Below are 27,832 nucleotides of genomic sequence, written 5' to 3'. Positions count from 1 at the left end.
CTGTTATCTTGTAAACCTTTGTATGAAAGATGCTAATTTCCTGCAAGAAGGTTTTATCTTGTAAACCTTTGTATGAAAGATGCTAATTTCCTGCAAGAAGGTTCATGTGCAGAATTCCAACCTGCAATCGTCCTCTTTGAAAAGTGTAAGGTGACAGAATGAAGCAAAGACTTCCAAAGCAGGACTTGGTTATTCTTTTTTTTTTAGTGTTTTATTGTGGTGTCCTAGTGAAAAAGCTGGTAGGAAACCAACAAAAATTATAATGGAATGCTTGCTTTTCTTCTCCTGCTGTTATGGTAGCATTGACCTTCTTTTAAATTTATTTGTTCTCAAATAAGTTACATATATCTTCATTTGCAGATTGGCTCGCACTTGTGAATTATATTGTTTGCATTAAATCTGTTTGCATCAATATCACAAGAAACTTTATTGATATATATTTATCAATTTGATTGATAAGAAAGAGATTCTACTCTTGCAATGTTCATGAACTTTGCAAATTCTACATGAAGGTCATGTTAAGTACAATGTAAACTGGAGATTTTGTAGAGTACGTGTTTCATATCCTTTGAACTGTTATTCAAATGTGGCTTAGGTAAAAATATACATACTCAAGGCAAAATCCAATTAGAGATCCATATTCGGGGCAAAAATCCAATTTGAGATCCATATTCGGGCAAAAATACATATTCAGGACAAATATCCAATTTGAGATCTATATTCAAGACAAAAATTCATATTTGGGCCAAAAATCCAATTCAAGATCCATATTCGAGGCAAATATCCAATTTGAGATCCTTATTTAGAGCAAAAATCCATATTTAGGGCAAAAATGCCATTCAATATCCATATTTGGGGCAAAAATTCAATTCCAAATCCATATTCATGACAAAAAATTATAATTTTAGATATTATTTCGTAATTGGATCCATATCCGAGAAAAAACCCATAATAAATTTGTTAAAACATGTAAAATGGTGGACGGATTGGATCATACGACCCAAAACAAAATAATTCGACCCATTATCCATGACTGTCCAAGTTGTCCACACATTGCCATCAAACAACGGACATTTGAAACATAGTATTTGTGTACAGTCCAAATTGGATTTGGAACAGTTGTTACGGAATGAACAAAACCAATGTTTTGTTCCGTTCTTTTTGTTCATTTCGTCCAACCCTGGACAAACGATCAAACATACCCTAAGGGACCTGGAAGGCCATCAGGTAATAGACCTGCTGTGCGCTGATTTTGGGTTGCATGTGCAGTCTGAAACATGATTATGCCTAGTCTCAGCCTCGCTCCATCAATAGTCTGCCCAGGCTTGAGTCAGGTATGGGCAAAATGCTCGCCAAATGGGGCTTGATCCTACACGAATCCAACCCAGAAACGTGTACATGGGCTCAAGTCATGAGCCGTGGCCAAATAAGAAATGCACATGGCCTGAAAACATTAAGGGCCAGGTGGGATAGAGGCCTTCTCGCAGGCCCATCAGGCTCTATGGGGCCCGTGCCAGCCCAACTTGTCGTCAAACCATGGGTTGGGTCATCATTTGTTTTGAATACACATTTACATAAACAGTCAAGCATGGCCCAAGGCTACCAGGCTTGAACCCAGCCCTACACAAGGTCAACTACCAAATGGCATTAGCCAAGTTTGGTTCAAATTTGGGAGTGATGCATGGCACCAACTACCAACTGAAGGGGACTAAAACACTCATCCGCCAGTCCAGACTCGAGCCCCTAGACACTGAACATGCATACATGTATGAATTGTTTGTTTTCACAAGGAAAAAAGAATTAATGCACTGAATCATATACCTGCATATCAAACAGTAATTTATAAGACTGAAAATTACATACAGAAAAAAGCTAGCGTAACAAACCATAGACAATGCACACAAATTTCATATTACACAAAAAAAAAATCAAAAGAAATGCCATACACAAATGTAACAACCAAACACCACTTTTCTCATCCATTTCATCACTGACTAGGGCAAACTTTATGGATCATATACACTTACTAAGAGTCTAGAAAGTGCGGATGCAAGTTTTAATGGGGAGCGGCCTGAAGCATTCCATCCCTGATCTGGGAAGAAATATCGCCTACAGCACCTGGACCATGGGGGATGAAAACAGCTGATGACTTGGAGGATGCACCAATTTCTTTCATTGTGTCGAAGTACTGAGTGACCAGCACCATGTCCATCACATCCTTGGCAGTGGTGCCAGGAACATTAATGGAAAATGCAAGCACGCTGTCTCTCAGACCATCAACTATAGCCTGCCGCTGACGAGCTATACCAAGCCCAGCCAGATACTTGGCTTCAGCATCTCCCTCAGCACGCTTGATCTGCAGTATTTTCTCTGCTTCTGCCTTTTCATTAGCTGCCACCCTCATCCTCGCAGCTGCAAAAATTCACAGAACATATGCAGATCAGAAAGTTATGCTGCCAAACTACATTTGATCGTCCACCAGCAACAAGAGAGCATGTAGTTTCACAAAAGCATACTACCAAGTAGGTATGGCAGGCTGAGCCATCCGACCAGGTCTTTGTGCCGGGTGAGGTTTCTTTGGGTTATAAATTGAAAAAATAGTATTTAAAGCCCCAACAACATTGTACTAGCAACAATACTTAAAAACAGAGAATCATGCAATGGTTCAGATTGAATGCCAACCGCAGTGAAGTCGTCATATAAAAATCTTCTGGAGACATCAGGCAAATAAAGTGATGAGCATTGTTTTTTAATTGAAAAACTGAAACAAACATGTACACACACAGCCCATCAGCTTGTAATAACATCTTCATGAATGATTAAATTGTCAAGATCCCTTGAACTTGATTTAATGAGGAAAACATTTTATCCTGTGGCGAAATTTGTACTATTGATCAAACATTGGTTGGAAAAGCATACCTGCATTTATTTCATTCATTGCCCGCTTAACATGCTCATCTGGGTTGATATCAACTATGAGTGTCTGGACGATCTCATACCCATATGCTGACATGGCCTGCATTGACAAGGGAGGAAAATCAAATAACATTTGAACAAAATCGGTGCTATGGCTCACAAAATACACCACTGAATAGCTATGTGAAAGCTTACCTTCTCGAGTTCATCTTCTACTGCCTTTGCAATCTCATTCTTTTGTTCAAAAGCATCATCCAAGTTCATCTTTGGAACACTAGCTCTAATGACTGAAACAAAAAAATGAAAAGTTTACTCGTTCCACTTCATTTTCTTTTTTAATAATATCCTCCTTGCTCATCGTTAATTTTTTTCCAGTAGATTAAAGCAAAATATCTCAATGGGGCATAAAGTCATGCCAAAGAGCCAATCCAGCTTCATATGATAAATGTGTTGTTATTCTCAGACAGACAAAACTGTGAGAATAAATGGTAAAAGAAAACAGACTGTAAGGTAGGTTCATGGCTTGATTCCAAGGGAGAAGAACATGACATACGGTGATGGCTTCACAATTTGTAGGCGTGCTAGCAATTATGCATGCTAGCATCGTGTTCCATGAGCCTTGCTACTAGAAGCTCATGAAGCATCAGAACTATTGCACCTACAGGTTATTTCAGGTCCATAAGCATGCAGGTTTATAACACCGCTACTACCGAGTGTGCCAGAATGTGCGTGAATGGTGAATAGGAATAATCATCATCATCATGCATTATCTGTTCATATGAGATAAAAGAATTGGATGTGCATGCTTTATCTGAAACTATTGAGCTATAGACTTCAACTGTTTAGGTCATAAGATACTTCAAATATAAAAATACCAAGTTAGCATTTCAATCCTTCTGAAAAAAGAAAAAACCAAGTTGGTCAGCATAACAATAGGATGACAAAATTTAAATAAGGCCAGATGTGAAATGCACAACATAAAGGGACATCAATATAATGTACAAAACCAAATGTCTACAGATTTTTACCATAATAATTTGACAAAAGAGAATGCAATAAACAAATGCTAGGGTTTGGGTAGTCAATACAAAATTAACAACGATAAGTTGCCTGAAAAAATAGAACCATAATTACGCACATCAACCTTCAATAGAATAGATTTTTGGTTTGACATACCATCAAAAACATAAGCTTGAACCTGCTCACGTGTGTTGCTCAGTTTGTAAAAAGCATCAGCTGCCTTATCTGCCAGGGCACGATATTGAACAGATGCAACAACGGTAACAAACACATTATCCTGCAAAATGAAACAAAGACAAGTTAGCTCTCTGTGAATTGATCAGATGGAGGACTACTCCTTGAATTAACACACCCATCAGAAGAAATTTTGGGCTTGAAACTCCACACAAGTTGGTTAAGTTCATAAGAGAAAAAACAAACGAAGTATGAATTATGTCATTTCATCCACAATACCCAACCATTGGCAATTATTTTACTGTTGGTCAAGACAGCAGACAACATTGAATTTTAGTTGGTGATGAACTTTCTTTAAGCCAATAGGTCCAACAGTGACTGGACCTAGGACTAATGAAATTTCTGAAGTTCTTAGTTTTAAACAACAAAAAATAAAGGATCAACAAACGGAAATTTTGAAATTTTTCACCTGAAAATTTCAACTATCATTGCAAGAAGATATTGTAGTGCAAGTAAAAAAAGAAATCTGAAAAGTGAGCTCATCGAGTATATAAACCATGAGTTTAGTTTGGGTCCTAGTTGAACTGAATTGAGCCTGTCAATCTCCAAAATCTTATAAATATGTATTTAAACTATGGTCACAATAACTGCAGTGTGCAGACTGGACATGAATAGATTAGAAGACGGATATAATCTGATATAAAGATAAGCTGATAAAAAGTGATGAACCTTGGTTTTTGTTTCACAATGAACATCCAGTTGTTGCACTCGCAAGGAAAGATGTCCTGCTAATTGACTTCCAAAAATCCATGGAAGGCAATGGCATCCTGGCTCAAGCACGTCATCAAACCTTCCAAATCTCTCTCTGATAGCGACTGTTGACTGGTCAACTTGAATACAGCAGAGTAGTTGCCCCATGATCTATCTCCTAGAAAAGGAATGATGCAATCAACATTAACTACAAGACAACAGAAATGACAAACTGTTTGACCTAGTCAACAAGAGCAAGAAACAATATAGCATCATCATCAACAACAAGATTTCACAAATTTGGCCAAGTAAATGCATCCATCATGAGAATCAAAATCACTGTTAAGCTTTAAGAATATATCTTACTAACAGAAACCTACAATGCCTTGTAAGATAAACTAAGTGCCAACTATGATCATGACATATATCAGGCATCCAACTATCTAAAGGCCGCATTAGCCAACTTCTGCTAGACAGTTTGCAGACCAGCAATGTGTTATGAGTCAAAGTTAGCAATATCTTATAATTTGAGAAAAAAAATATGAACTACCACATGAAGCAGTTGCTTTGGTTACCATTCAATTAATAAGGACAATTTTTGCACCAAGTATACTATTTCGACTATATTTCTATCAAGTATGCTCAATGAAAAACTTGCCATAACAAGAATTTAAAAGTTGAATGAGTATGTCCATGAAGAAAGCAGAGGATAAGCCAATCAAACTTTACAAACTCTTGGTCAAAAAGCTACTCTGGATTCAGTATCCAATTCACAGTTTTTCTTTTATTTTTACATGAACCTAAAGGGGCTTTAGGAAGTAAGACTACGCTATGGTGAGATCTACAGCTTTGTCATCAAACTGCCAAACTGATGAATAGAGTATATCCTTCACTAGCAGAACTTGCAAGCCCAACACTATATAAAAACATCAGCATGGTGATGAAGGGGCTGTGAGAAGTGAATGACAAAGGAACACAATTTCAAAGTTGATGTTTATAACTGGAAAACAATTAGAATCTTAATAGTACAGCAGCTTTTTGCATCTACAGTAATCAAGAAGAACCTTTATCAGATTAAATTTAATCAACTTTTGCATCCCACATAAAATTCAGAAGGCTGTTGTCTCTAGATCGAATAAGTGAATAGATTTGCTTGTAGAATAATAGATTAGTTACCCTAACTCCCATCCAAAACTATGCTGTCTTGGAAAAATTACAGACCATATGTATCCAAAGAAACTCAACTTGGACAAACATAGAATGAATAAATAATGGATTTCTGTTGAAAAGAACTTGACAAAAAAACAACTAACAAATAAACAGATAAGTAAATAACCACTACACAATTAAATTAGAGGAATCCTAACCAGATACGCAGAACTTACAGATGAAGTATGCAATTCAGAAATCAATACAAAATATCTGGCACCACAGGAATACATGAATAAATACAACCATCCAGCAGTGATATTCCACCGAAAAGAATAAAAAAAAACTAAAGATGCAAGTTGCAGGTCAAAACTGCAATAGTGTAAAACAACCAAAATCAAAGATAAACAACGGGCGCCCAAGATCCAGGGCACTAAAGGCAGAACTAGAACCCAGAGAACGATTATCAATTTACTCAGTAGCAGACAAACAAAGAGAATGAAATGAATGACCAAACTATGAAAACTAAAGATGCAAGTTGCAGGTCAAAACTGCAATAGTGTAAAACAACCAAAATCAAAGATAAACAATGGGCGCCCAAGGTCCAGTGCACTAATGGCAGAACTAGAGCCAAGAGAACGATTATCAATTTACTCAGTAGCAGACAAACAAAGAGAATGAAATGAATGTCCAAACTATGAAAACTTGTTATTTAGTTCACATACAATTTACGGATTGATACCAGCAAAAAAACCCGGCGTCCAAAACTCACAGCATGCCAATGTCTTGGATAGCTAATGGAAAACACCCAAACCCACGAAGGAATTTGCACACCAATGAAAGCCATGAAAGTGACAACCGCGCCTTATAAAGACTTTTATGAAGAGTCTTATGTTTTATCCAGACTGGAACTGGAAGGCATCCTCGATACAAGGCAAGCTAACCCAGTGGGCCCCAACACAACACATTGACAGCTGCGGCGGAGCCACATTGAGGCCAGGGTGGGCACGTGCCCACCCTGGCCCAAACAACTCCCCAATAGGGTGTTCAGGTAAGGGGTGGGCATGTAAAACTACCTATACCAGCCAAGACGAGCCCAGCTTGCCATGTTCATGCTCGACTCACTTACCTAAACAAGCTAGCTCATATCTCGGCTCGCTGAGCTCAATTTCCTAGTCAAGCTGTTCGTCTTGTTTCCCATCCCTGGAGTTTGTACCCACCCTAGTTCAGATTCCTGACACAGCCCCTGTTGCAGGGATGTCCCAAGTCAAGGTTAATTTGGTTGCATAAAGAAAACAGCCACGCAGTTTCCATGTTCCCATTATTCTTTCTCTCAAGCTAATCTTAAACCATAAGCCTATAAGCTTATTGACTTTCATGCAAACAAGAAAAAGAAGAGTAGATGAAGAGGATAAGTCGTGCAAGTGACAGCAAGATGACCCACATGGGCTTCCACTATTCTAGGCCTAACACTAATCAAGAGACGCATCAAACAGGTAGGGAAGCCTTGACCCACAAAGAGTTTTGAATGCAATAACATGCAAAATCGAAGGTAGAGAAGAAAGGAATAAGTCAAAATATGGACGGAGGAGTTAATTGCTCTTCGGTTGGCCATTACCTCGAGCAAAAAATAAAACAAAATTGGTTGACTTCCAATACAAGGAGCAACCACTCCATACTTATCGCCCCAACAACAAGGAATTTGACGTCCTTTTTAGGCTTGTAGCAACCACAAGGAAATCTCCATGCCTTCCCACCAATATCCTTACCAAGCAAGGCAGCTAACTAGAACGGGTCGGATTCGGTTCAGATGTGGGCATTACCTGAACCGAGTCCAACCTAACCGGATTCAAAATTGCAGGAGAAAAAAATTTGAAGGAATCCATCAGCGTGACCGATGCAATTAAATTTAAAACTCAGAAAAGTAAAGCAGAAAATTTAATTTTTTATTCATTCTGTGCGTCAAAATTGAACAATAAGGAATCTTTACATGAACAATATAAACGTAAAGCAGAAATTTCATTGTTATTTGTAATTTTTGCGTTGAGATTTTAGAAACTCAATCACAGTTCAAAAAAATAAGATAAGATTCATCAGAATGAGCAACAACTCAACGAAATTAAACAAAAAGATCATTAAAGGTAAACCAAAAATCTCCTCATTATTTTATCCGCATCAGAATTATGAAAATAAGAAGGAATCCATCAGAGTGATGCAAAATTAAACTGAATCACATAATGATAATAATTAAGGGAAGCAGAAATTCATCACTCTCTTTGTTATGCTCAAAATTTCAAAAAAGAAGAAGAAGGAGAAATCATCCATCAAAAATGACCCAAAAACTCAACGGATTCTCATATTTCACAACAAATCGCACAAAAAATGAGGAAAATTAAGAAAAAGGAACTTCCACGATTTGCATGAAATTTCTTCGTGGTTCCGACTTTGAAAAATTAGGGTTTTCTTCTGCCTATGAAGAAAACTAGTATTCCTCTCAATCGATTCAAGAAAGAACCTCGCGATCACGATGTTTACCCTCCCGTGCGAATATTCGAGATATATCCTGAAAATTTCTACCGGATAAACCCAAATAATTCAGAGAGAGAGAGAGAGAGAGATTTTCCGATACGATCCTCTTACCGATACGTCTCGCTTCCTCGGCACCTCGTTCGCCGATGGCGGTATCTGAGCTTCAGAAAGCGCCGGATCCGGCACCGATCCAGCACGGAGAAACAGAGCGGACACAAAGGAAGAAGGCCTCGCTCTCCTCCTCGGAGAGGGGATTCGTACCTGTGCGGGGAACTCTGACGGGTTTCCCCCTGCAACTTACAAAAAACAACGGTTCTGCGACTATCATTTTCGGTAATGGCGTTCCGGATTGTCTCCGTCAGATCCGGATCTGACACAATATTATCTCATCTCTTTCTTTCTTTTGAGGAAAAGGATTTATCTCATTTCTATGGAACGCGGAAAAAACCGAAAAGAAAAAGATAAAAACATTTTATTCGTTATTCTGTAAGATATGCGGCAGTCAAGGAGGAAAGTACTTTGATCAAATTAATCGAGACCGTAGGGACAAGGCTCCATCTTTTCTTATCGGATCTAATAATCAGATTCAACTCCACCACACCAGATTTATTTAGGATCTACTGTTGCTGCCCAATATTCAGAATTTAGATCTAACGTGATCTGACCCGTTTGCACTTTACTTGACTAACAGGGATGTCAACGGATTGAGTTTTATCCTGACCCAATACAACTCCGTTTAATTGTATTTGGCAAGCCAAAACTAGGGGTGACAATCAGGTCGGGTCGGTGGGTTGGGGGTCAGAATACCTCAACATGAATATGACCCGTTTATTAAACGGGTTGGATGTGGCAAACACGAATACGACCCATTTATTAAACGGGTAACCCGACCTGACACTGTTAACTCATTTAATAAACGGGTCGGGTCGACACAACACAATTACACGACACAACGACCTGTTTATTAAACGGGTCAACCCGATAACATAGACACGATAACCGCACAAGTGCACACTACCACTGGAGAGGAGAGGTCTCAGGGCTCTCGGCTGTGGCTGGGTAGGAAGGAGTTAGGTGGATGACTAAAGTGTAAAGTTAGGAGTTAGTGTTAGATAAGTTATATATATATATATATATATATATATATATATATATATATAAACGGGTTGCGGGTTGACGGGTTTGTGTAAATGAGTTGACCCGCCCGCCTAACCCGTTTATTAAACAGGTCAAACGGGTTGGCATACCCCTAACACGAACACGACCCATTTAATAAACGAGTTAGGTGGGTCAACCCGTTTACGACACGAACCCGTTTAAGCCAAACCCTAACCCAGCAAAGAAGCGGGTTGGCGGGTCGGTCAGATTTTGCCACCCCTAGCCAAAACTACATTCGACCATATACTCGGATGTGGATATAGTTTTCATATTTTTTTGCCACCGAATCCGACATATGTGCATATTTGACAAGTATCAGAATTCGATTCTGAGCCTGTTTGGAATCTGTAGCTGGGATGGGCGTTTATGGAGTTTATGCATTTAAAGAAGTGGCCGCTGCTAAATTCATGATTTAGGGCGCTGGCATGTTTGTGCCGCAGAAAGTGAGTTGTTTTTGGCAAAAACGCATCGACGGGTATGCATTTTTTGTGGGGCCCACAGTGACGACACAAATGATGAAAAGTGTCATTTCTGTGAAAAACCCTCAACCATTTTACCCCTTGGGACAGACTCCATTTCTGTGGCAGATGGATCCAAGAAAGCCATTTTGTGACATGCAAACACTCCCTTAATGTAAATACAAAGGAGAAAGGGCTTGACTTCTCATCTCAAATGCATAAACCCTCATCCTAGTACCGAGATTCCAAACAGGACCACCAAAGGGAAGCAGATCAGGTCATGCTGAAAATGAGCGTTTTTGGTCATGCTGACATCGTGGCCATCCGATTTGCCTTTTAAAAAGCTCAAAGTCAACAAAACCACGTGGCATTCATCCAAAATGCAAACAGACGGCCACGATGTTCGCATTAGCAAAAAACGCTCATTTTCAGCATGACCTAATCTGCTTCCCCACCAAGGTAGTTTGACCAAGATTTTAGCTCGCGACCCATCCCAGCACTGAGATTCTAGTGAAATAATCAGATTTGGTGTGAGTTTTTTTTTTTTCACTATTCAAATTGGAGTCTGAGTCTGGACCTGTTTAGCCAACATCTCCCGAGAGAAGTTTGTATGTTCCCCCCGAACACGGGGCCGCGTGTTCGGGTCCAAATGAGTGCCACGTTGGCACTCATTCGGCTGTTTGTGTACGGAGGAATATCTTGGGATCAGTAATATTCCTTCGTACACACCATGCCAACGTGGCACTCATTCGAACCCGAACACGCGGCCCCGTGTTCAGGGGGAACATACAACCTGCTCGGACATCTCCCACTTTGTCATAACGGTCATGTGTGATAGGGAGCGTGAGGCCTACCAATGGTGAGTGAGACTTATCTCGACAAAGACAAAACAGGTGTATCTCTCCCTTCAAACTTGGTATAAGGTTGCGTGCAACTGTACATCGCTACTCGCTAGTGTAATTTTTTTTTTTTTAAAGTCAAGCTGGAGTTAGAAAGACCCTACCAATTATACAACTATGCCATTGGATTTTGAACCTGCACCGTCCCAACATAAGGTGACGTTCTCTAGCTGATCCTACCAGACAAGCGGAGCCTAGACTAAATTTGGGTGAACTAAAGGATGAGAAAAACGATCAGAAAAAACAAATCTTCATAATCTTGAGCCTCCACTTGAAAAACGTGGAGAATCTCTTTCGGATTTTTTTTAAGGATTTAAATCTTTGCACATATGGCTACGTGACACATTGAAACTTGTTTTTTGGATTCTGTTAGGGATGTCAACAAGTCGGATGTAACCTGATCCAACCTGAATCCGAATCAAATTAGTCAGATTCAGTATTAATCTTGCATTGAAATCCGAATACAAACCCGATTAATTAAAATCAAAACCCGATTAAGGTCTAAATCCGATTAAGTATAAAAACTCGAGTTTTAGACTAGTTTGATTCGGATTCGGATTTATCTTTTTTCATCTGAATCTGACTAGGCCAGGTCCGATTAAGTCAGATTCAGTGATGCATCAAATTTGACCGATGACATCCCTAGATTATATTATAGTCGGACTTTTACTATTCGAAAAATAATTTTAAAAAAAGTTATTTAAAAAAACATACCCACTTTTTTTTTTTATGATTCCCATTTATGGCAAAAAATTGCCAATTCAAATACTTGTTAAACTATCCTAAATCCTAAATTCTAAATATTATAAAAGGAGAAGCAAAGGTACCAAGTGCAAAAAATCAGATGCTTTATACCTTTTTCTTAATTGACATTCTTGTAATGTGGGTTGAGAATGTAATTAAAAATTTGTATACAGTACATAGAGTTTTCGTAAAAAAGAAAGTGTTACTCAAGTGGCGCATTATATTTTTTTCAAAAATTAATGACCTACTATTTATTATTGCTTCTCTCTCTCTTCTTAATAGGCTTAAAATGAGAAAACTACCAATCTCTCTTTCTCTAGAAAGTGTCTTTCTCCTCCTTAATAGTCATAAAATGAAATTATTTTAGTAATGTTTTGAAATTATCAATATATTTAGGGTTCTCATTATTTTTACTTTTAATCTTAATAAATGTATATGATGTAAACAATTTTGTTTTTTCTTTATTTGAGTTATCTTATAAGGCTTCGATCACCTAGCACTTGTAAAGGTCGATTTCCTGAGCTGACCGTCCACAGTCTCATTTTAAATCTCCATTTCACCTTTATTAAAAAAATCAGCTTTACCCTTCCCAGTTTTCTTTATCCAACCATATTTTTTTGAAAGGCAAGCTGGGGTTAGGCAGACCCCTACCAGATATCTCTTAAGCCCCATGTGACAGAGGAATTCGAAACTGGGCCTTCAGCTTGGCACAGGACCCCGCTTACCACATGGGATACCACCTTAGCGGTTCTTTATCCAATCTTATTGAGAGGGTGGTGTATGTTCCCCCTGGAACATGGGGCCGCGTGTTCAGGGGTCCGAATGAGTGCCAGGAAGATCTTGGGTTTTGCAATATTCCTTCCTCCGTACACAACCAGCCGAATGAGTGCCACGTGGCACTCATTCAGACCCCTGAACACGCGGCCCCGTGTTCAGGGGGTAACATACAACCTGCTCAGAATCTTATTTCCATGTTTTGATTGCACTTTTTAAACACCACTTTTCATCTTTTCTATACATGCATTCATGAGTCTCCATCTCTCACGACTTAACTCATAAGTTTATGGAAGAGATGGAAGGCAACATGCATGTGCGACACCAACGAATCCGCTTGTCTGGTAGGAGCAGCCAGTGCACATCACCTTGTGCTAGGACGTTACATGTTCAAAACTCAATGGTATAGTTGTATAACTGGTAGGGGTCTGCCTAACCCCAGTTTGCCTTTCAAAAACAAAAATACTCATGTGCCAATGAGTTTCTTTGAAGCTCCATAACACTTCTCGAATTAAGTATTCCTTTGATGATTTTTTTTTGTGTGCAGGACTTCAAATCTAGTCAAAAGTGGATGAAAAAAAGAGAGAAAATAAATGAAAACCTGTAATTTTTTGCAGGTTAGACAATGACCCACTTGAAAATGGTGTTCATGTTGAAACTCACTCACCAAAACCCATTTAGAATGGTGATTTGGTCGACCAAGACTACGTATTGGTGGAAGTCCTTTAGAGAGAGAGTAATAATAGTAAAATGGGCAAAGCAAAAATATTTAATGAGGAAAACTAGATTTTTTTCTGAAATTTAATGAGAATTATCTATTGTTAAAATCAGAGTAATTACCGCAAATATGCATTGAAATAACTAAACATAAACTTAATACCTTTGAATTTTTAAGTACCAATTTGAAGAGTAGAGCATAGCTGCTTGAGAGTTAGCTACTTCATCGTGCTTAAACATTCTGGCCATTGGATCGACATCAGATCCAATGGCTAGAATGTTTAATACTTAAGCAAAAAAAAAAAACATGGGGGCTCTTCGCTTTCCCCCTTTCCCTTTCCCTCTCCCTCTCTCTTGTCCCCTTGAATCAGTTACCAACAATGACATTGGAGGAGTGCTGCAACAGCAAACACTACAACAAACCAGTGGATTAACGACGACCTAAATGCGTCGCTAATCCGCTGCTAATTCATCGCTAAACAGCTTAGCGATGGATATCTTCCATTGCGAATTTTTCGACGCTAATAAGCGACATAATATATTCGTCGCCCATTCCGTCGCTAAGTAGCGACAGACTGTATCTGTCGTCAGTTCCGTCGCTAAGTTGTGACGGAATAACGAATGACAACATCCGTCGCAAGGTCGTCGTTACTAAACGACGACTTCGGTTTGACGATGAATTTATAGCCATCGCTAATTCATCGCTAAATTCAACGTAAATAGTGATTAGCGACAAATATATCTGTCGCTAATCCATCGCAAACAAGAGAAAAAATTAAAAAAAAAATATTTGAAAATTAAATATCGAGAAAAATTTTCTTGTGCTACAATTTATATTTCCTTTACAATTTATATTTCCTGTGAATAAAAAACAAAGTACACATAAAAATACATATAAAAGGAAACTAAAACAATTAATCATTCTACTTTAAAATTCGCAAGTTTTAATTATTTACAATTCAACATTTATATTTTCAAAACAAAAAAAAAGTAGAACAAATTCAACACATTAATCTAATCATCGCCAAGATTTTGTGCTTCTTCTTATTCATTGCCTTGATCTGTCCCTTCCGCTCCACTACGCTGATTATCGTCAGCAACCTATACAAGAAAAGAAAGGTCAGTATTGATAAACAAAATATATTGAAATAAATTATACACTATATGTGTTTCTATCATGAATGATATGTGTTCTAAGGTAGTAAAAAAACTCTATATGTGATTCTATCATGCTCATATGTGTTCTAAGGCAGACAAAAAACTATATATGTGATTATATCATGTTCATATATGTTCTAAGGCAGTCAGAAAAACTCTATATGTGATTCTACCATGCTCATATATGCTCTAAGGCAGTCAAAAAAATGTATATGTGATTCTATCATGCTCATATGTGTTCTAAGGCAGTCAAAAAACTGAATATATGATTATATCATGCTCATATGTGTTCTAAGGCAGTCAAAAAAACTTTATATGTGATTCTATCATGCTCATATGTGCTCTAAGGCAAACAAAAAACTTTATATGTGATTCTATCATGCTCATATGTGTTCTAAGACAGGCAAAAAACTGTATATGTGATTATATCATGCTCATATGTGTTTTAAAACAGTAAAAAAAACTATATATGTGATTCTATCATGCTCATATATGCTCAAAGGTAGTCAAAAAACTGTATATGTGATTCTATTATGCTCATATGTGTTCTAAGGTAGGCAAAAAACTGAATATATGATTATATCATGCTCATATGTGTTCTAAGGCAGTAAAAAAAACTTTATATGTGATTCTATCATGCTCATGCGTGTTCTAAGGCAGGTAAAAAACTGTATATGTGATTATATCATGCTCATATGTGTTTTAAAGCAGTCAAAAAAATTGTATATGTGATTCTACCATGCTCATATATGCTCTAAGGCAGTCAAAAAACTATATATGTGATTATATCATGCTCATATGTGTTCTAAGGCAGACAAAAAACTATATATGTGATTATATCATGCTCATATGTGTTCTAAGGAAGTCAAAAAACTTTATATGTGATTCTATCATGCTCTTATGTACTCTAAGGCAGTCAAAAAACTGTATATGTGATTCTATCATGTTCACATGTATTCTAAAGCAGACAAAAAACTGTATATGTGATTATATCATGCTCATATGTGTTCTAAGGCAGTCAAAAAATTTGTATATGTGATTCTACCATGCTCATATATGCTCTAAGGCAGTCAAAAAACTGTATATGTAATTCTATCATGCTCACATGTGTTCTAAAGGAGGCAAAAAACTGTATATATGATTATAGCATGTTCATATGTGTTCTAAGGCAGTCAAAAAAACTGTATATGTGATTCTACCATGCTCATATATGCTCTAACGTAGTCAAAAAAACTATATATGTGATTCTTTCATACTCATATGTGCTTTAAGGCAGTAAAAAAAGTTGTATATGTGATTTAATCGTGCTCATATGTATTCTAAAGGCAGTAAAAAAACTTATATGTGATTCTATCATGCTCATATGTGTTCTAAGGCAGGAAAAAAAATGTATATGTGATTCTATCATGCTCATATGTGTTTTAAGGCATGTAAAAAAATATATATGTGATTCTACCATGCTCATATGTGTTCTAAGGCAGTAAAAAAACTGTATATGTGATTCAATCATACTCATATGTATTCTAAAGGCAATAAAAAAACTGTATATGTGATTCTATCGTGCTCATATGTGTTCAAAAGCAGTAAAAATATTATACTGAAATATTATATAAAAGGTCAGTATTGATAAACAAAATATACTAAAATAAATTATATTCAATGCACCTAAGTTAAGGCAATCAAAGTTATATGAAATCTAACGACATGCAATATATCGCATGAAACTTTCATACCTGAGAGACACCTGCAATCGAAGTTCTCCTGTTCAGCAAAAAACTGTTGAACTTAGCTCGGAGAACATCGATGATGGTTTCATGGAAGTAGTCACGCATTCTCCTTAACGATCTGGCGTACATCATCACTGGAAAAAATAGGATGCTTGGAGCTGATGTCGACGGGAGAAGTCTGTGAGTCGTGACTGGAGGAAGCAAGGACAGGTGAGGTGTTCATATTACTCTTAAACTCGAACACATGACCATTTTTGGGTTCACCTGCTGCAGTCACCCATGCTGCAGGATCAAATGATGGATGCTGAGTAGAGTCATCGCCATATCGCTCTACCATCTGTTGCTCATATGCCTCATACAAAATAATGTTTACAGTATGCATTGATAAATAAAAATTATAATATTTATGATAACTTGTATATTACAATGATTATTAATAGAATAAATACATATCGCTGTCGTTCTCGCCTTCTATGATACGAAGTCTCCCATGGTCTTCCGTTTATGTGTTTTAACAAACACATCCTTGTATGGTACAATGCCTCCTTTTTCTGCTTCGTGCGAAGTTAAATGATAAAAGATTTTAGTTAACCGGTTTGCAACAATACTTATAAAATTGATAATATATATTGATGAGTTACCATTTTCTTCAGGTGACTCCCAAAAGTCTTAGATCCACCTGTGTGTAGATGAGCTTCTGGCATTTTCGCTCGATTTTGTGCAGTCTTCGTAGAGCGATTTCAAAATACATCCCCCGCCCACTTGTCGCACATTCCCTCCCAATAATCTCTCCTGACAGTAATAGGGGCATGGCCCTTCCACTGTAGTGGATCATCTATTCTGCCAGATAATTTTTTTGCTATAATCTTCATATTGTGCATCATGTCTGCAAATCGATTGACAACTACCCTCTGTCACACCTTTCTTGCATCATGTTCCTCCATCGTAGTCGCGAAGCAATTCGAAGCCTATATATATTTTAGAAAGTTAGCAGACATGACTATAACAAAAAATTAAATATGAAACACATTAACTATGACAAACAACTCTATACCGTAAATTAGGACCACAATCTGTCTATCACCTCTTTTGGATACTCTTTCCATTGAGCGACCGATCCTGGTAGATGTTGAAGAAGTGAATTCATAATCTCGCGTACTACTTCTTGTGGCTCAAACCTCATGCTGCACATGAATTGGTACACAGTAAATATCAATATAAAATATTTATAAGATATGCAATAAGTGAAAATGAAATACTTACGGTCGATTATCGATATACACTATTCGAATGAGTCTTATTGTGCCAGACTGAGAAGACTCTACATCCTGTGTTGGCTCCTGACTTGCACGATCAACTGGTGTAGGTGGGTCATGTACAGGCGAAACATCATCTGTAAAAAAATACGTTAGAAATTCTCTGAATGCACATTTCAACTAATCAAACATCCAATTAGTTAAATGATATACCTATCACAAAAGCCCATGAAGATGAAGGCTGGGCCTGGCTACTACTGAATGAATAACCACTGTAAGCTCCACGAACCATATTCTAACAAATAAAAAATGTCAGACAATATATTCAAATTGTTTCAAATCATTCACATCAATGCAATATACTTCAATACATTCAAATAATTCAAATCAAGTATTGCAATATATTCAAATCATTAGAATACATGCAAATCATTCACATCATTGCAATACATTCAAATAATTCGCATCAAGTATTGCAATATATTCAAATCATTCGCATCAAGTATTACAATACATTCAAATAATTCAAATCATTGGAATACCTGCAAATCATTCACATCATTGCAATACATTCAAATCATTCACATCAAGTATTACAATACATTCAAATAATTAAATCATTTACATCAAGTATTGCAATACATTCAAATAGAGGTTTGTATTACAAGATTTTGCTCATTAGCTTGAGAATTCTTCCTCATTACTTGTTTGACTTTCATATTCTTCTTCTTCTTCATCATCTTCTTCTTCTTCTTTATCTTCTTCTTCATTGTTTGCCCATCCACTTGGTATATCATTTGGATCATATTCTTCTATGAATGTTTCATCGACCAATGGAGATATGACATACATATCATGCGCAACATCATGATCATAAGAGAAGTCATAGATATCATCTGATTGATAGTAATCACTGTTTTCAGCTAACTTGTCTTCCTATAACTGATCATACTCAGGGTATAGTTTAGACTTCACCTTGCAAACTGCCCACCATTCATTTCTATCTGACTTTTTTGTACTCGGATATGAAGTATAATAAACTTATTGAGCTTGCGAGGCTAATATGAATGGTTCATATGTTCCAAACCTTGATCTATGATTCACCTCCACAATGCCTGAGGCTTTGTCGAGTCTTGTTGCAGTTGGATCAAACTAATGACACTTGAATAAAGTTACCTTATTATTTATGCCTAAGTAAGTCAACTCCATTATTTTCTCTATAACACCGTAGTAATCATGTTCATTTTCATCGTAGCTGCTACCCTTGACACACACGCCACTATTCATCGTTGATTTGTTTATACCGTAATCTTTTATACGGAATCGATAACCATTTACGATGTACCCGTTGTAACATCGCACAACTTTGGTGAGACCATTTTGTAAATCACATATTCATTGATCTTTAACATCACCATGGCGGACATACACACAAACATAAACAATGATTGTGATCACGACCAATTAAGTAACTTAGTGTTGTTTACAAGTATACAATTTATGTGAGCGTCCTTTACCAACTGTTTCAACCACTCCACAAACTTAGTTTCATGTTCTTGTTGTACTTCTGCATCAGTGAGATGTGAAACTTCTCTTCGCAACTCCAGATCAAATCATCGGCAAACCACAAATACTTATATCACCGAATCATGTATGCACGTATAGAACATAAAAGAATTTAGAATTGTGTTGCGTCTGCATATACTTACTCGATGTATGGGTCGATCGCTGAGCAATTAAAAAGAATATAGATTTGTGCTGCGTCTTGCTCTCAATCTATCAAGAGTCTTAATCGGCAACTACCAAATGCATGCCCAAGTGGTTGAAATATCAACAACTTGTCAGCTACAGTTACTTATTCTCCATCATCATTACGAGGCGGGCATGTGTAACGTGTTGGAATGTGAGGTTCAAAGTACATAGATGAGAAATTCGAAATCTCTTCTAAAGTGTACGCCTAAAAAATAGAGCCTTCTACACTTGCTTTATTACGAACCTTTTTTTGAGGTCAAACATGCATATGTCAAAAATATACATTTTGAATTTGAAATATCTGTCATTGAAGAGACAAATATAAGAAAACATATACCTTTCAAATGGGTACATCCATTGATATTGCACATGGCCACCAACCCTTATTTCATATGGCAAATGTATGATCAAATGTTCCATAACATCGAAAAATGCTGCGAAAAAATCTTTTCTAGCAGACAAACAATGGTGATGACAGAGTCCTCGAGATTCTTTACATCAAATACTACGACTTCCGATGTGCACAATGTTATAAAAAATCCACTCAACTCAGACAATGCCCCCCATATACGTTTGTCTAACATATCATGGAATGCTAGGGGTATCAATCGTTGCGTAAAGATATAACAATCATGACTCTTCAACCCATATAACTATCTATCATCAATCTTCACATAAAATGATACATTCACTTGAAGCATGCTTTCATTATACAATTTTACATGTAAGTAATAAATAAATTGAAAATAACTACATGCAAGCATGGCTACAACCACATTCAACATTGCAATACATCAAAAATATTCATATCAAACATGTACCTGCAACAAATATACTCCAATATCCTGCTAACTACTACCATGCCTAGCATGAAATCCGTACTCCAAAAATAAGAACACTTCTATTCTCATACATTTAAATCATGCTTAACATGATCTTCAAACTCCAACAAAACAGTCCTAGATATCAACAACTAAGTGAGTGTGTGAACAATAAAGTGTTGCATCTAATAAATTAAATAACATGTGATGTGCTTGCATCACGTACTCACCACGGGTATTCACCCAATTTGCATTGATTTTGTAAGTTACTTACCACGAGTGGCGGGGCACAAACGGGGTCCGTTGAGAAATCTGTAAGAGACAATGTGTTAAAATGAAGTCACCCTCTACTGAAATAAAAAAAATCTTGCATTGGCCTTTTATCTAAAAAATGCGACCCTTCCAGAAGTCGGGCTTTGGTGCACATATTAGCTCTAGCTTTACTAGAGTTATCCGAGTAGTAGAAACCATCAAACAAACTATAACTGATTTAATGAGTCATTCGCAGTTTCACAGAACGATGCAGTGTGGCCTGCCAAACCGTATGTCAAGCCCTCTGGCAATGCACAAGGAACCTTGCAGTTGAGCTGTCAGCACCGAGTAGAGACACGATTCCGCTACGACAAAGAGAAGGCAAACAAAGAGATCCCAAAAAGCACACGCTGTGCACACGGGCATGAGCACAATGGAGGTGTTGAGAAGCCGAGCACCCAAGCACCTAGTCGCAAATTAGGGGGGCGACCCCCTGCCGGAAAAACCAAAGAGGCATGGGGCGCCCCCCATCCGGAAAAGCATTGGGGTGCCCCCCATCCGGAAAAGCATTGGGGCGCCCCGATGCTGGAAAAGAAGGGGGGTGACCCCCTGTCGGAAAACCTGGGGGGCGACCCCCTGCCGAAAAACCAGGGGGGCGCCCCCCCTACCGGAAACGCAGGGGAGTCACCCCCCCTGCTGGAAAAATCAAAGAGGCAGGGGGCGCCCCCCATCCGAAAAGGCATTGGGGCACCCCCCTGCCGGAAAAGCAGGGGGGTGACCTCCTGTCGGAAAAGCAGGGGGGCGACCCCCCTGCCGAAAAAACGAATTTAATATCGATTACCTGAGCATCACTGGGCGGCCAGCGTCTGATGGGGAGCGGCGGGAGGCTGACGGGGAGCATCGGCCGATGAGCGACGGGCGGTGGGGGCCGGGGAGAGGACGGCGGGCGGGAGCAATGAAACACAAAAGAGAAAGATGGCTCTAATTAGGAATTTATGCGACAGATTTAGCGGCGACCTAATTTCATCGCAAAGCCATCATAAATCTACATAACTAGTTAGCGACAAAAATATTTCATCGCCAACGGCATCGCTAGATAGCGACAACAGAGTGTCCCTCGCCAAATACATCGCTAAATATCATGGTTATTACGACAAAACCTTCCATTGCTAAGCCGTTGCTAATTTGCGATGGATTGTGCGCTGAAAGCTATTTTGTTGCTGTTTTCGTAAATATTACGGATTTTAGCGACGTATTTGTTTCTCTCATTAATATGTCGCTAATTAGCGACGAAACAATTCCGTCGCAAACGTCCATCGCTAATTCCCTATTTTCTTGTAGTGAAAGGAGCATAGCATTCTACTGACGCCAGATGTTTCTCTCTCTCTTGGCCCACCAACCGAATAATCTTTGTGCTCATTTGTTTCTTGCTAAATATGGGGCTCCAGCTCTTATCCCGGTTTGCCTGAGAACCCAAGGTTTGGCGTTCTTGCACTTACGTAAATCGTGGTTGAGGGCTTTAGCCTTCTTTAGAGACCATTTTGAGGACTTCAAAAATTTTGGTCAGTGGTTGCACTGGGCACTGGCTCCAAGCGAAGAGTTCCTCACCTCCAAAGTCTATAGATCGTTGCTCCCCTCGGGGGCTGATTGGTTGCCCGAGAGTGTGCTTTGGGCGAAGGTCCCTTTTCTCCATTCTCGGGTCCTGGCTTGGTTAATTTTTCATAATAGGATTCAGACCCACAATAATTTAAAGAAATGGGGCCTTCAACTCCCAAGTGGTGCGTGCTTTGTCAACCTGCAGAAGAATCTACGTTTCACTTGTTTTGGTCTTGCCCAATATTTGTAGAACTCTTTAACAGGACCTGGAGGCATCCGGAAGTGTTTGTTAAGGAGGAGTCCTTTGCGCTCGATCTAATCTTAAGCTTGATTTGTATTAGGCGTAGCACAAGGTGGAGGTTGATCTGGCGGACGTGGTTGCTTACCTCTTAGTGGTTTGTTTGGATGGCGCGCAACGATACTCATTTCCATCAAATTTTGGTTAACATTCATAATCTGGTGCATAAAATCTTGGTGAATGTTTATGTGATCCTGCGTATGCATCTTAGTGATCTCTCTCTCCCTCATGTTGACGCTCCCCCTCTTTTTCCGCCCTTTGGGCCAGCGGCTCCTTTGTGAGCCTGTTTTGTCTGTCAGATGTACTTCTTCCCTTCTGCTTTCTTTTATTTGTTTTGGCTTTTGATCTTGTTCAGTTCATGGCCTTCATGAGTGGTAATGTTGTATTTCTCTCTCTCTCTCTCTCTCTCTCTCTCTCTCTCTCTCTCTTCTACTACGAGCTACCTCTCTCGCCTGCTGCGAGCTCCATCTAGGTTTTTTTTGCTACGATATGCTTCACTCCCCTCTCGTCTGCTGTGAGTTGCCTCTAGGTTTTTGTTTTGTTGCGAGCTGCCTCTCTCTGATAGATTGGGATCCAATAAGGTGGTTTTGGGAAAAGTGATCTACAATATTTTTTTGGGTCTAGATCTTCGCAGAGTTTTTTTTTTGTCTAATTCATTACGAAGAATTTTATTTTTTTTCATCTTTTGTTTTGAGCTGCATTTTTTTTAGTTTCTTATTCAAGGTTTTTTTATTCATTATCAAGTTTTTTTTTTGTTTAGATCTAGATCTATTTTTTAACCTTTTTAGTTTTGATTCATTATCACAATTTTTTTTTCCGATTCATTATCAAGGTTTTTTTTTTGAGTTGCATTTCTTTTTAGTTTATGATTCATTATCAAGGTTTTTTTTGGGTGTAAATCTATTTTTTTCTTTTTCTATTTTTTTATTCAGTAATAGCCCATTGTTTAATGTATAAATAGCGGGTTATTTTTTATTTTCTCCATGATATGTTGTCTAATTAAAGTGGGATTTTTCTTTATATGCATTGAATTATCATTGATAGGTTGTATATGCATTGAATTTTTCTGTTTATATATATACATTAACTTTTGCAATCACCTTGCTTCAAAAAAATACAGGTATTATTTAGTTTCTGATTTTTCTGTTTCTGAGCTGCATTTATGTTTAGTTTATGATTCATTGATATATTGTATATGTGTTTTATTTTTTTGTTTGTGAACATAGCCTAACTATTCAGACAGATACTCCATTTTGACCCTCGTATTCTGTTTATCAATCGTTAAATCTGATGAAATGATTTTTTTTTCCACTTATCGTATCTTCATTTTGGTTTGCTATTCGTTTTTCTTCTATTTCGACTCTAGTGATAGTTTTTTTCTTCATGTATTTTTCTTGTATGATTGGATTTTAGGCGTTGTGCATTTTTATTTGTAGTTCTTGGTCATGACATTGTGTAAATTTATGGCTTCAGTGTTGTGTTTTAATGTGCTTGGTCGTGATTCTTATGCAACATTCTTAGCTTCTACCTCAATATATAAAAATTGAGCTATTGTGTTGGTCTTGTGAATGATGGATTGGTGTTCTTAATTTCTTATTGTTTGCGTTTATAATGTTCAATAATTAGTCTCTCATGAAGAATTAGTCTTGCATGCACAAGAATCATTGCTCTAACCCTAACCCTATGGATGTATTAAAGATAGTTTGTTTTGTAGGAGTCAAACTTTTGATCATGCTTCTTCAAAATAAAATCATGATCTCTTTACTTTAGTTGTAGATTGCATTGGGGAATTCCAGATCTATTGACTATTTGATAATGATTGGTACATTGGTTTAGTTTCATAATTCGATCAGGACAAGACAGAACATCATGTAAGGACAACAACAATATACTTTGATCTCTTTATCCCTATTTATGTTTTTTTCTCTTTTCTCTTTGTAATAAACGAAAAAAAAAATTTAACTTGGATTCGAGTCAGATCCGGTCCCAACTGAGGCACCGCCTCTGTTCCACTTTTAAAAGACGAGGCCGAAGGGGAGGGGAGGTTCTTGAAACCCCCTTCCACCCCGACTCTCGTCTCTTCCGACTCCCATCGCTCTCTGCGTTGCCGAGCACCGCCATCGACGTCGGCGACCTTTACCCCTCCGACAAACTCCTTCCAACGAGCTAACCGACGACCTACCCCTCACAGTCTCTACACTCTCTCCCTCCGCCTCCGCCGTCGTTGCTGTCGGCGACCTTCAGGTACGCTCCCCCTTTTCTTCTCTTCTTCGTTTCCCCTTCTCCCCCTCTCCTTTTCCTTTCTTTTCGTCGGTAGGGGGGCTCCGCCCCTATCACTTGTTGTGTCGACAGGGGCTCCACTCCCCCTGTCCCTCTTGTTTTGCCAGCAGGGAGCAGAGCTCCCTGTGTCGGTCTACCTTTTCGGCAGGGGCTTCTGCCCCACTCCCTTTTGTGGATTTCTCGACGGGGGCAGAGCTCCTGCCTCTTCGTGGTTCTTCCGGTAGGGGAGGGTCGAGCCCTCCCTGCTACCTATGATGGCAGGGGAGGGTCGAGCCCTCCCTGCTGCCTCTTTTGGTCAAGGAGGGGTCGAGCCCCCCTCCCTGCACCCTCGTCTTCTTCTTCTGTCCCCTTTCTTCTTCTCCTCTCAGTCACCAGGGAGGGGTTGCGCCACTTTCCCTTTGCTCGCTGATATCCGGGAAGGGGCGTAACCCCTTCCCTTTGTTTTCCCATTCGACAGGGAAGGGGCCTGGCCCCTCCCTATTCTCTCTCTTCTCGTTTGACAGAGAGGGCCGCGACTTCCCTCCCTGCTCTCTCTTGTTGTCCGATCGGAGGGAACCAGCCTTTCGGCACCCTTCGCTCGGTGAGGTCAGGGAAGGGGCGCAGCCCCCCTTCCCTTCTCTTTTTCTTCTTTTGACCCGCCGATAGGGGCTATGCCCCTGTTGACACCTTCTTTTCCAGCGGACTGGCAGAGGCGATGCCCCTCTGCGGCCACCTTCCTTTCTGGTTGGAAGGTAGGGGTGATGCCTTTGCTACCCCTGCCTTCGTTTGTTGTTCCGATAGGGGGGGGGGCTCCACTCCTCTCCGCCCCCCTCATCTTCTGGCAGGTCGGCAGGGGCTGGACCCTAGCCGTCTGAGTCTTCTACAAATAGGGAGCGACTGCTCCCTGCCTGTCTTCTCGGTCTGCTTTGGCTGGCAGGGAGCAAACCTCCCTGTCTCTGTTCGTTGGCAGAAAGCCAGGGCTCTCCTCCCTCGTTCCTGTCGCGCTAAGCAGGGCTCGTGCCCTTGGCCTCTGCTTCCGCATCTTGTCTGCAGGGAGCGAAGTCCGTTGTTTTGCTTCGCATCGGGTCATGTCGGACCCGCCTCCTGTTGTTTTCTTTATGGTTTCGCATACTAAAGTTCTAAGCATCGCAGGTTGAATGGTGGATCCTGCTTGCCCTTCATGGCTTAAGCTCGTGCTTACCGACACTGCTGGCATACGAGGACCGTCACCTCTCAAAGGTAGGAGAAGATTGCACAGAAGACTTGGACAATTGAATTGAGTTCAATTAACTAAAAAGGATAATTAAATAAAAATATATATATATATATCATATATATTTATACGAGTACGCATTTCACTCAAGAATGCGGTTTCGCGATCCTTGTCCTTTACTTTGCCATTGCGCATCGCACAAAGGTTTTGCGTTGCACTCCTGCTTACGAAATTTACTTTGTCATTGCGCATCGCGCAAAGGTTTTATGTTGCACTCATGCTTACGGTCTTTATTTTTCCGTTGCGCATCGCACAAAGGTTTTGCGTTGCACTCCTGCTTACGGTCTTTACTTTGCCATTGCGCATCACACAAAGGTTTTGCGTTGCACTCCTGCTTATGTTCTTTACTTTGCCGTCGCGCATCGCACAAAGGTTTTGCATTGCACTCCTGCTTACGGTCTTTACTTTGTTGTTGCGCTTTGCGCCAGGCTCTTGCATTTGCATATGTGTTGCTACTGCCTTGCTATTGCAGATGACACTCTGGTTTTCGCTCATTGCATACGCGTTTGAGGCATCCTCGTGGAGGATGCAAGAGACATCTATCACTCCCTCTTGCGACAAGAGTTCAGTCGGGAGCTGGTGATACACCTTCGTCTAAGGAGAGGGATACCTCGCAAGGATCCTGACTCTTCGTGTGCGCAGTCCTGCAGAGTCGACTTAAGATTTTAGGGAGTTGCGCAAAAGCATCAAAGACTGCTCCAAATCGAAGCATTTGGAAGGATGTGACTGATTGGTTCTGCTCGCCTTTTTGGCATATCTCGGGTGATCCTGAATTGGGGGTTCGAGCGAACTTCTTCGCGGGTGTTCTGTTGAGAAACCTGTATCCCGTCTATCGAGGCCGGTATCGAGTCATACAAGACATGTAGATACCTTAATAGCGGATGTGATTCAAGATAATCACATACATAATGTTGGCACAAGGTACTGCTGTTTCAAAAGATAAAGTAAAGTTGATAAACTTTACATCTTTGTGAAACACTCCTGTTGAGGCTTCTATTGAGGAGCTATACCCCCTTCATCCTAGAGTACTTGTAGTCGTGCATGACACATCTAGTACTGCGATGATCGGATGAGACGGTCGTGCAACCTCGAACAGTGCTAAATGCATAATGTTGTAATCACATAAATGGCCTCACATTCGCCTTCACAGACAAGATGCTCGAGTGGTTTAAAGACCACAACATAGGATGGGTCGTTAGTTAAGCAACCCCTAACGCACCCATTTGCTTCTGGTTGTTCTGTCAAGGGAGAGGACATAGCGGTACAAAACTCCAAAGGACAAGTTGTTAACAACCACCCCACGGGCAATGATCCGGCCTCCCTAGTCATTGGAGTTAAGGGGAAAGGGGCTACACAAGTTAGCTCAACACTTCTGCAGAAGTTGGATGCATCCGTGGCACTGCCTGCTTTGGGGAATCCTCTCTCGGCAAAAGCCGACCCTTTAGGAGCGGACTCATCTAGCTATTCGGGTTATTGAAAATACATAGAATAACAGACACCCGAATTAGTCTCAGTTGTTTCTACGTTTTGACTGCGCGTACCCTCAGGCCAGTAATATCGAAACATAAAGTATGTTCACACTGGTTGATCGCTTGCGTGCTCGATAGTTCAGTATGCTACTCGTTGAGTTGTGCACGCCTGTCAAGACATTACTCTAGTTGGTTAAACTGCTTACGTAGTTCTTTGCGGAGTAATAAGGAGCTTCTCATATTAGTTAAATGTTTATAATAATAGCATTATGCCAGTTGCTACATATTAGTATGTGACTTGCTTTATCCCTTGGTCGAACTGTTTGATGTTTATTGTAGCATAACACTTGTTGGCTTGCATCTCTTATGATTGATGTGATTGCATACAACTCGTACTCTACGAACTGGTGGCAACTAGGATTGATGTGACAAGACTTTTTACCGAGTCTTCCACTCCCTCTACCATTGTCTTAATCTCTGCATTGAGATCATTAAAAGCGACACAAGTTCCATTAACCAACTTCTCCATGTTGGTCACTGACCCAGTCAGCTCCGCAACATCGCGCGAGATGGCTGACACCCGATCATCGGTCATGAAATCTTCTTCAGCATGAACCATAACATTCTTCTTTGGTGCCATTGTCACTCCCAATGTCGTCAAGGCTCTGATACCAACTTGTTAC

At 39.5% G+C, this 27,832-nt stretch overlaps 1 protein-coding gene across 2 annotated transcripts; it reads right to left on the bottom strand.

Annotated features, from left to right (window-relative positions):
• Window positions 1-1,820: 1,820 nt before the first annotated feature.
• On the bottom strand, window positions 1,821-8,816 carry LOC149829514 (hypersensitive-induced response protein 1-like). Of its 2 annotated transcripts, none has more exons than XM_090015989.1 (6): window positions 8,650-8,816; window positions 4,840-5,038; window positions 4,093-4,213; window positions 3,112-3,203; window positions 2,920-3,016; window positions 1,821-2,412 (listed from the first exon to the last, which is right to left on the bottom strand). In XM_090015989.1, the coding sequence occupies exons 2-6, from the start codon at window positions 5,026-5,028 to the stop codon at window positions 2,057-2,059; spliced, it is 855 nt and encodes a 284-aa protein (XP_089872115.1). In that variant the 5' UTR covers window positions 5,029-5,038; window positions 8,650-8,816; the 3' UTR covers window positions 1,821-2,056. The 2 variants fall into 2 exon arrangements, with proteins under 2 accessions (XP_089872115.1, XP_089872116.1); XM_090015990.1 differs by lacking the exon at window positions 8,650-8,816 and adding an exon at window positions 6,246-6,319.
• Window positions 8,817-27,832: the final 19,016 nt, after the last annotated feature.

Source organism: Nuphar pumila, chromosome 8 (assembly GCF_984573655.1).
Source record: "Nuphar pumila chromosome 8, dmNupPumi1.hap1.1, whole genome shotgun sequence".
NCBI lineage: Eukaryota > Viridiplantae > Streptophyta > Magnoliopsida > Nymphaeales > Nymphaeaceae > Nuphar > Nuphar pumila.
The sequence above is the reverse complement of the archived record's forward strand: the minus strand, read 5'-3'. Positions and strand labels throughout refer to the sequence as shown.

Excerpts from the sequence above, each read along its gene's own strand:
- LOC149829514 (XM_090015989.1), bottom strand. The coding sequence starts at position 5,028 with ATGGGGCAACTACTCTGCTGTATTCAAGTTGACCAGTCAACAGTCGCT. Across the intron at positions 3,204-4,092 it reads TCAAGCTTATGTTTTTGATG|TCATTAGAGCTAGTGTTCCA; the intron begins GTATGTCAAACC and ends TTTTTGTTTCAG. Across the intron at positions 2,413-2,919 it reads AATGAATGAAATAAATGCAG|CTGCGAGGATGAGGGTGGCA; the intron begins GTATGCTTTTCC and ends GAATTTTTGCAG.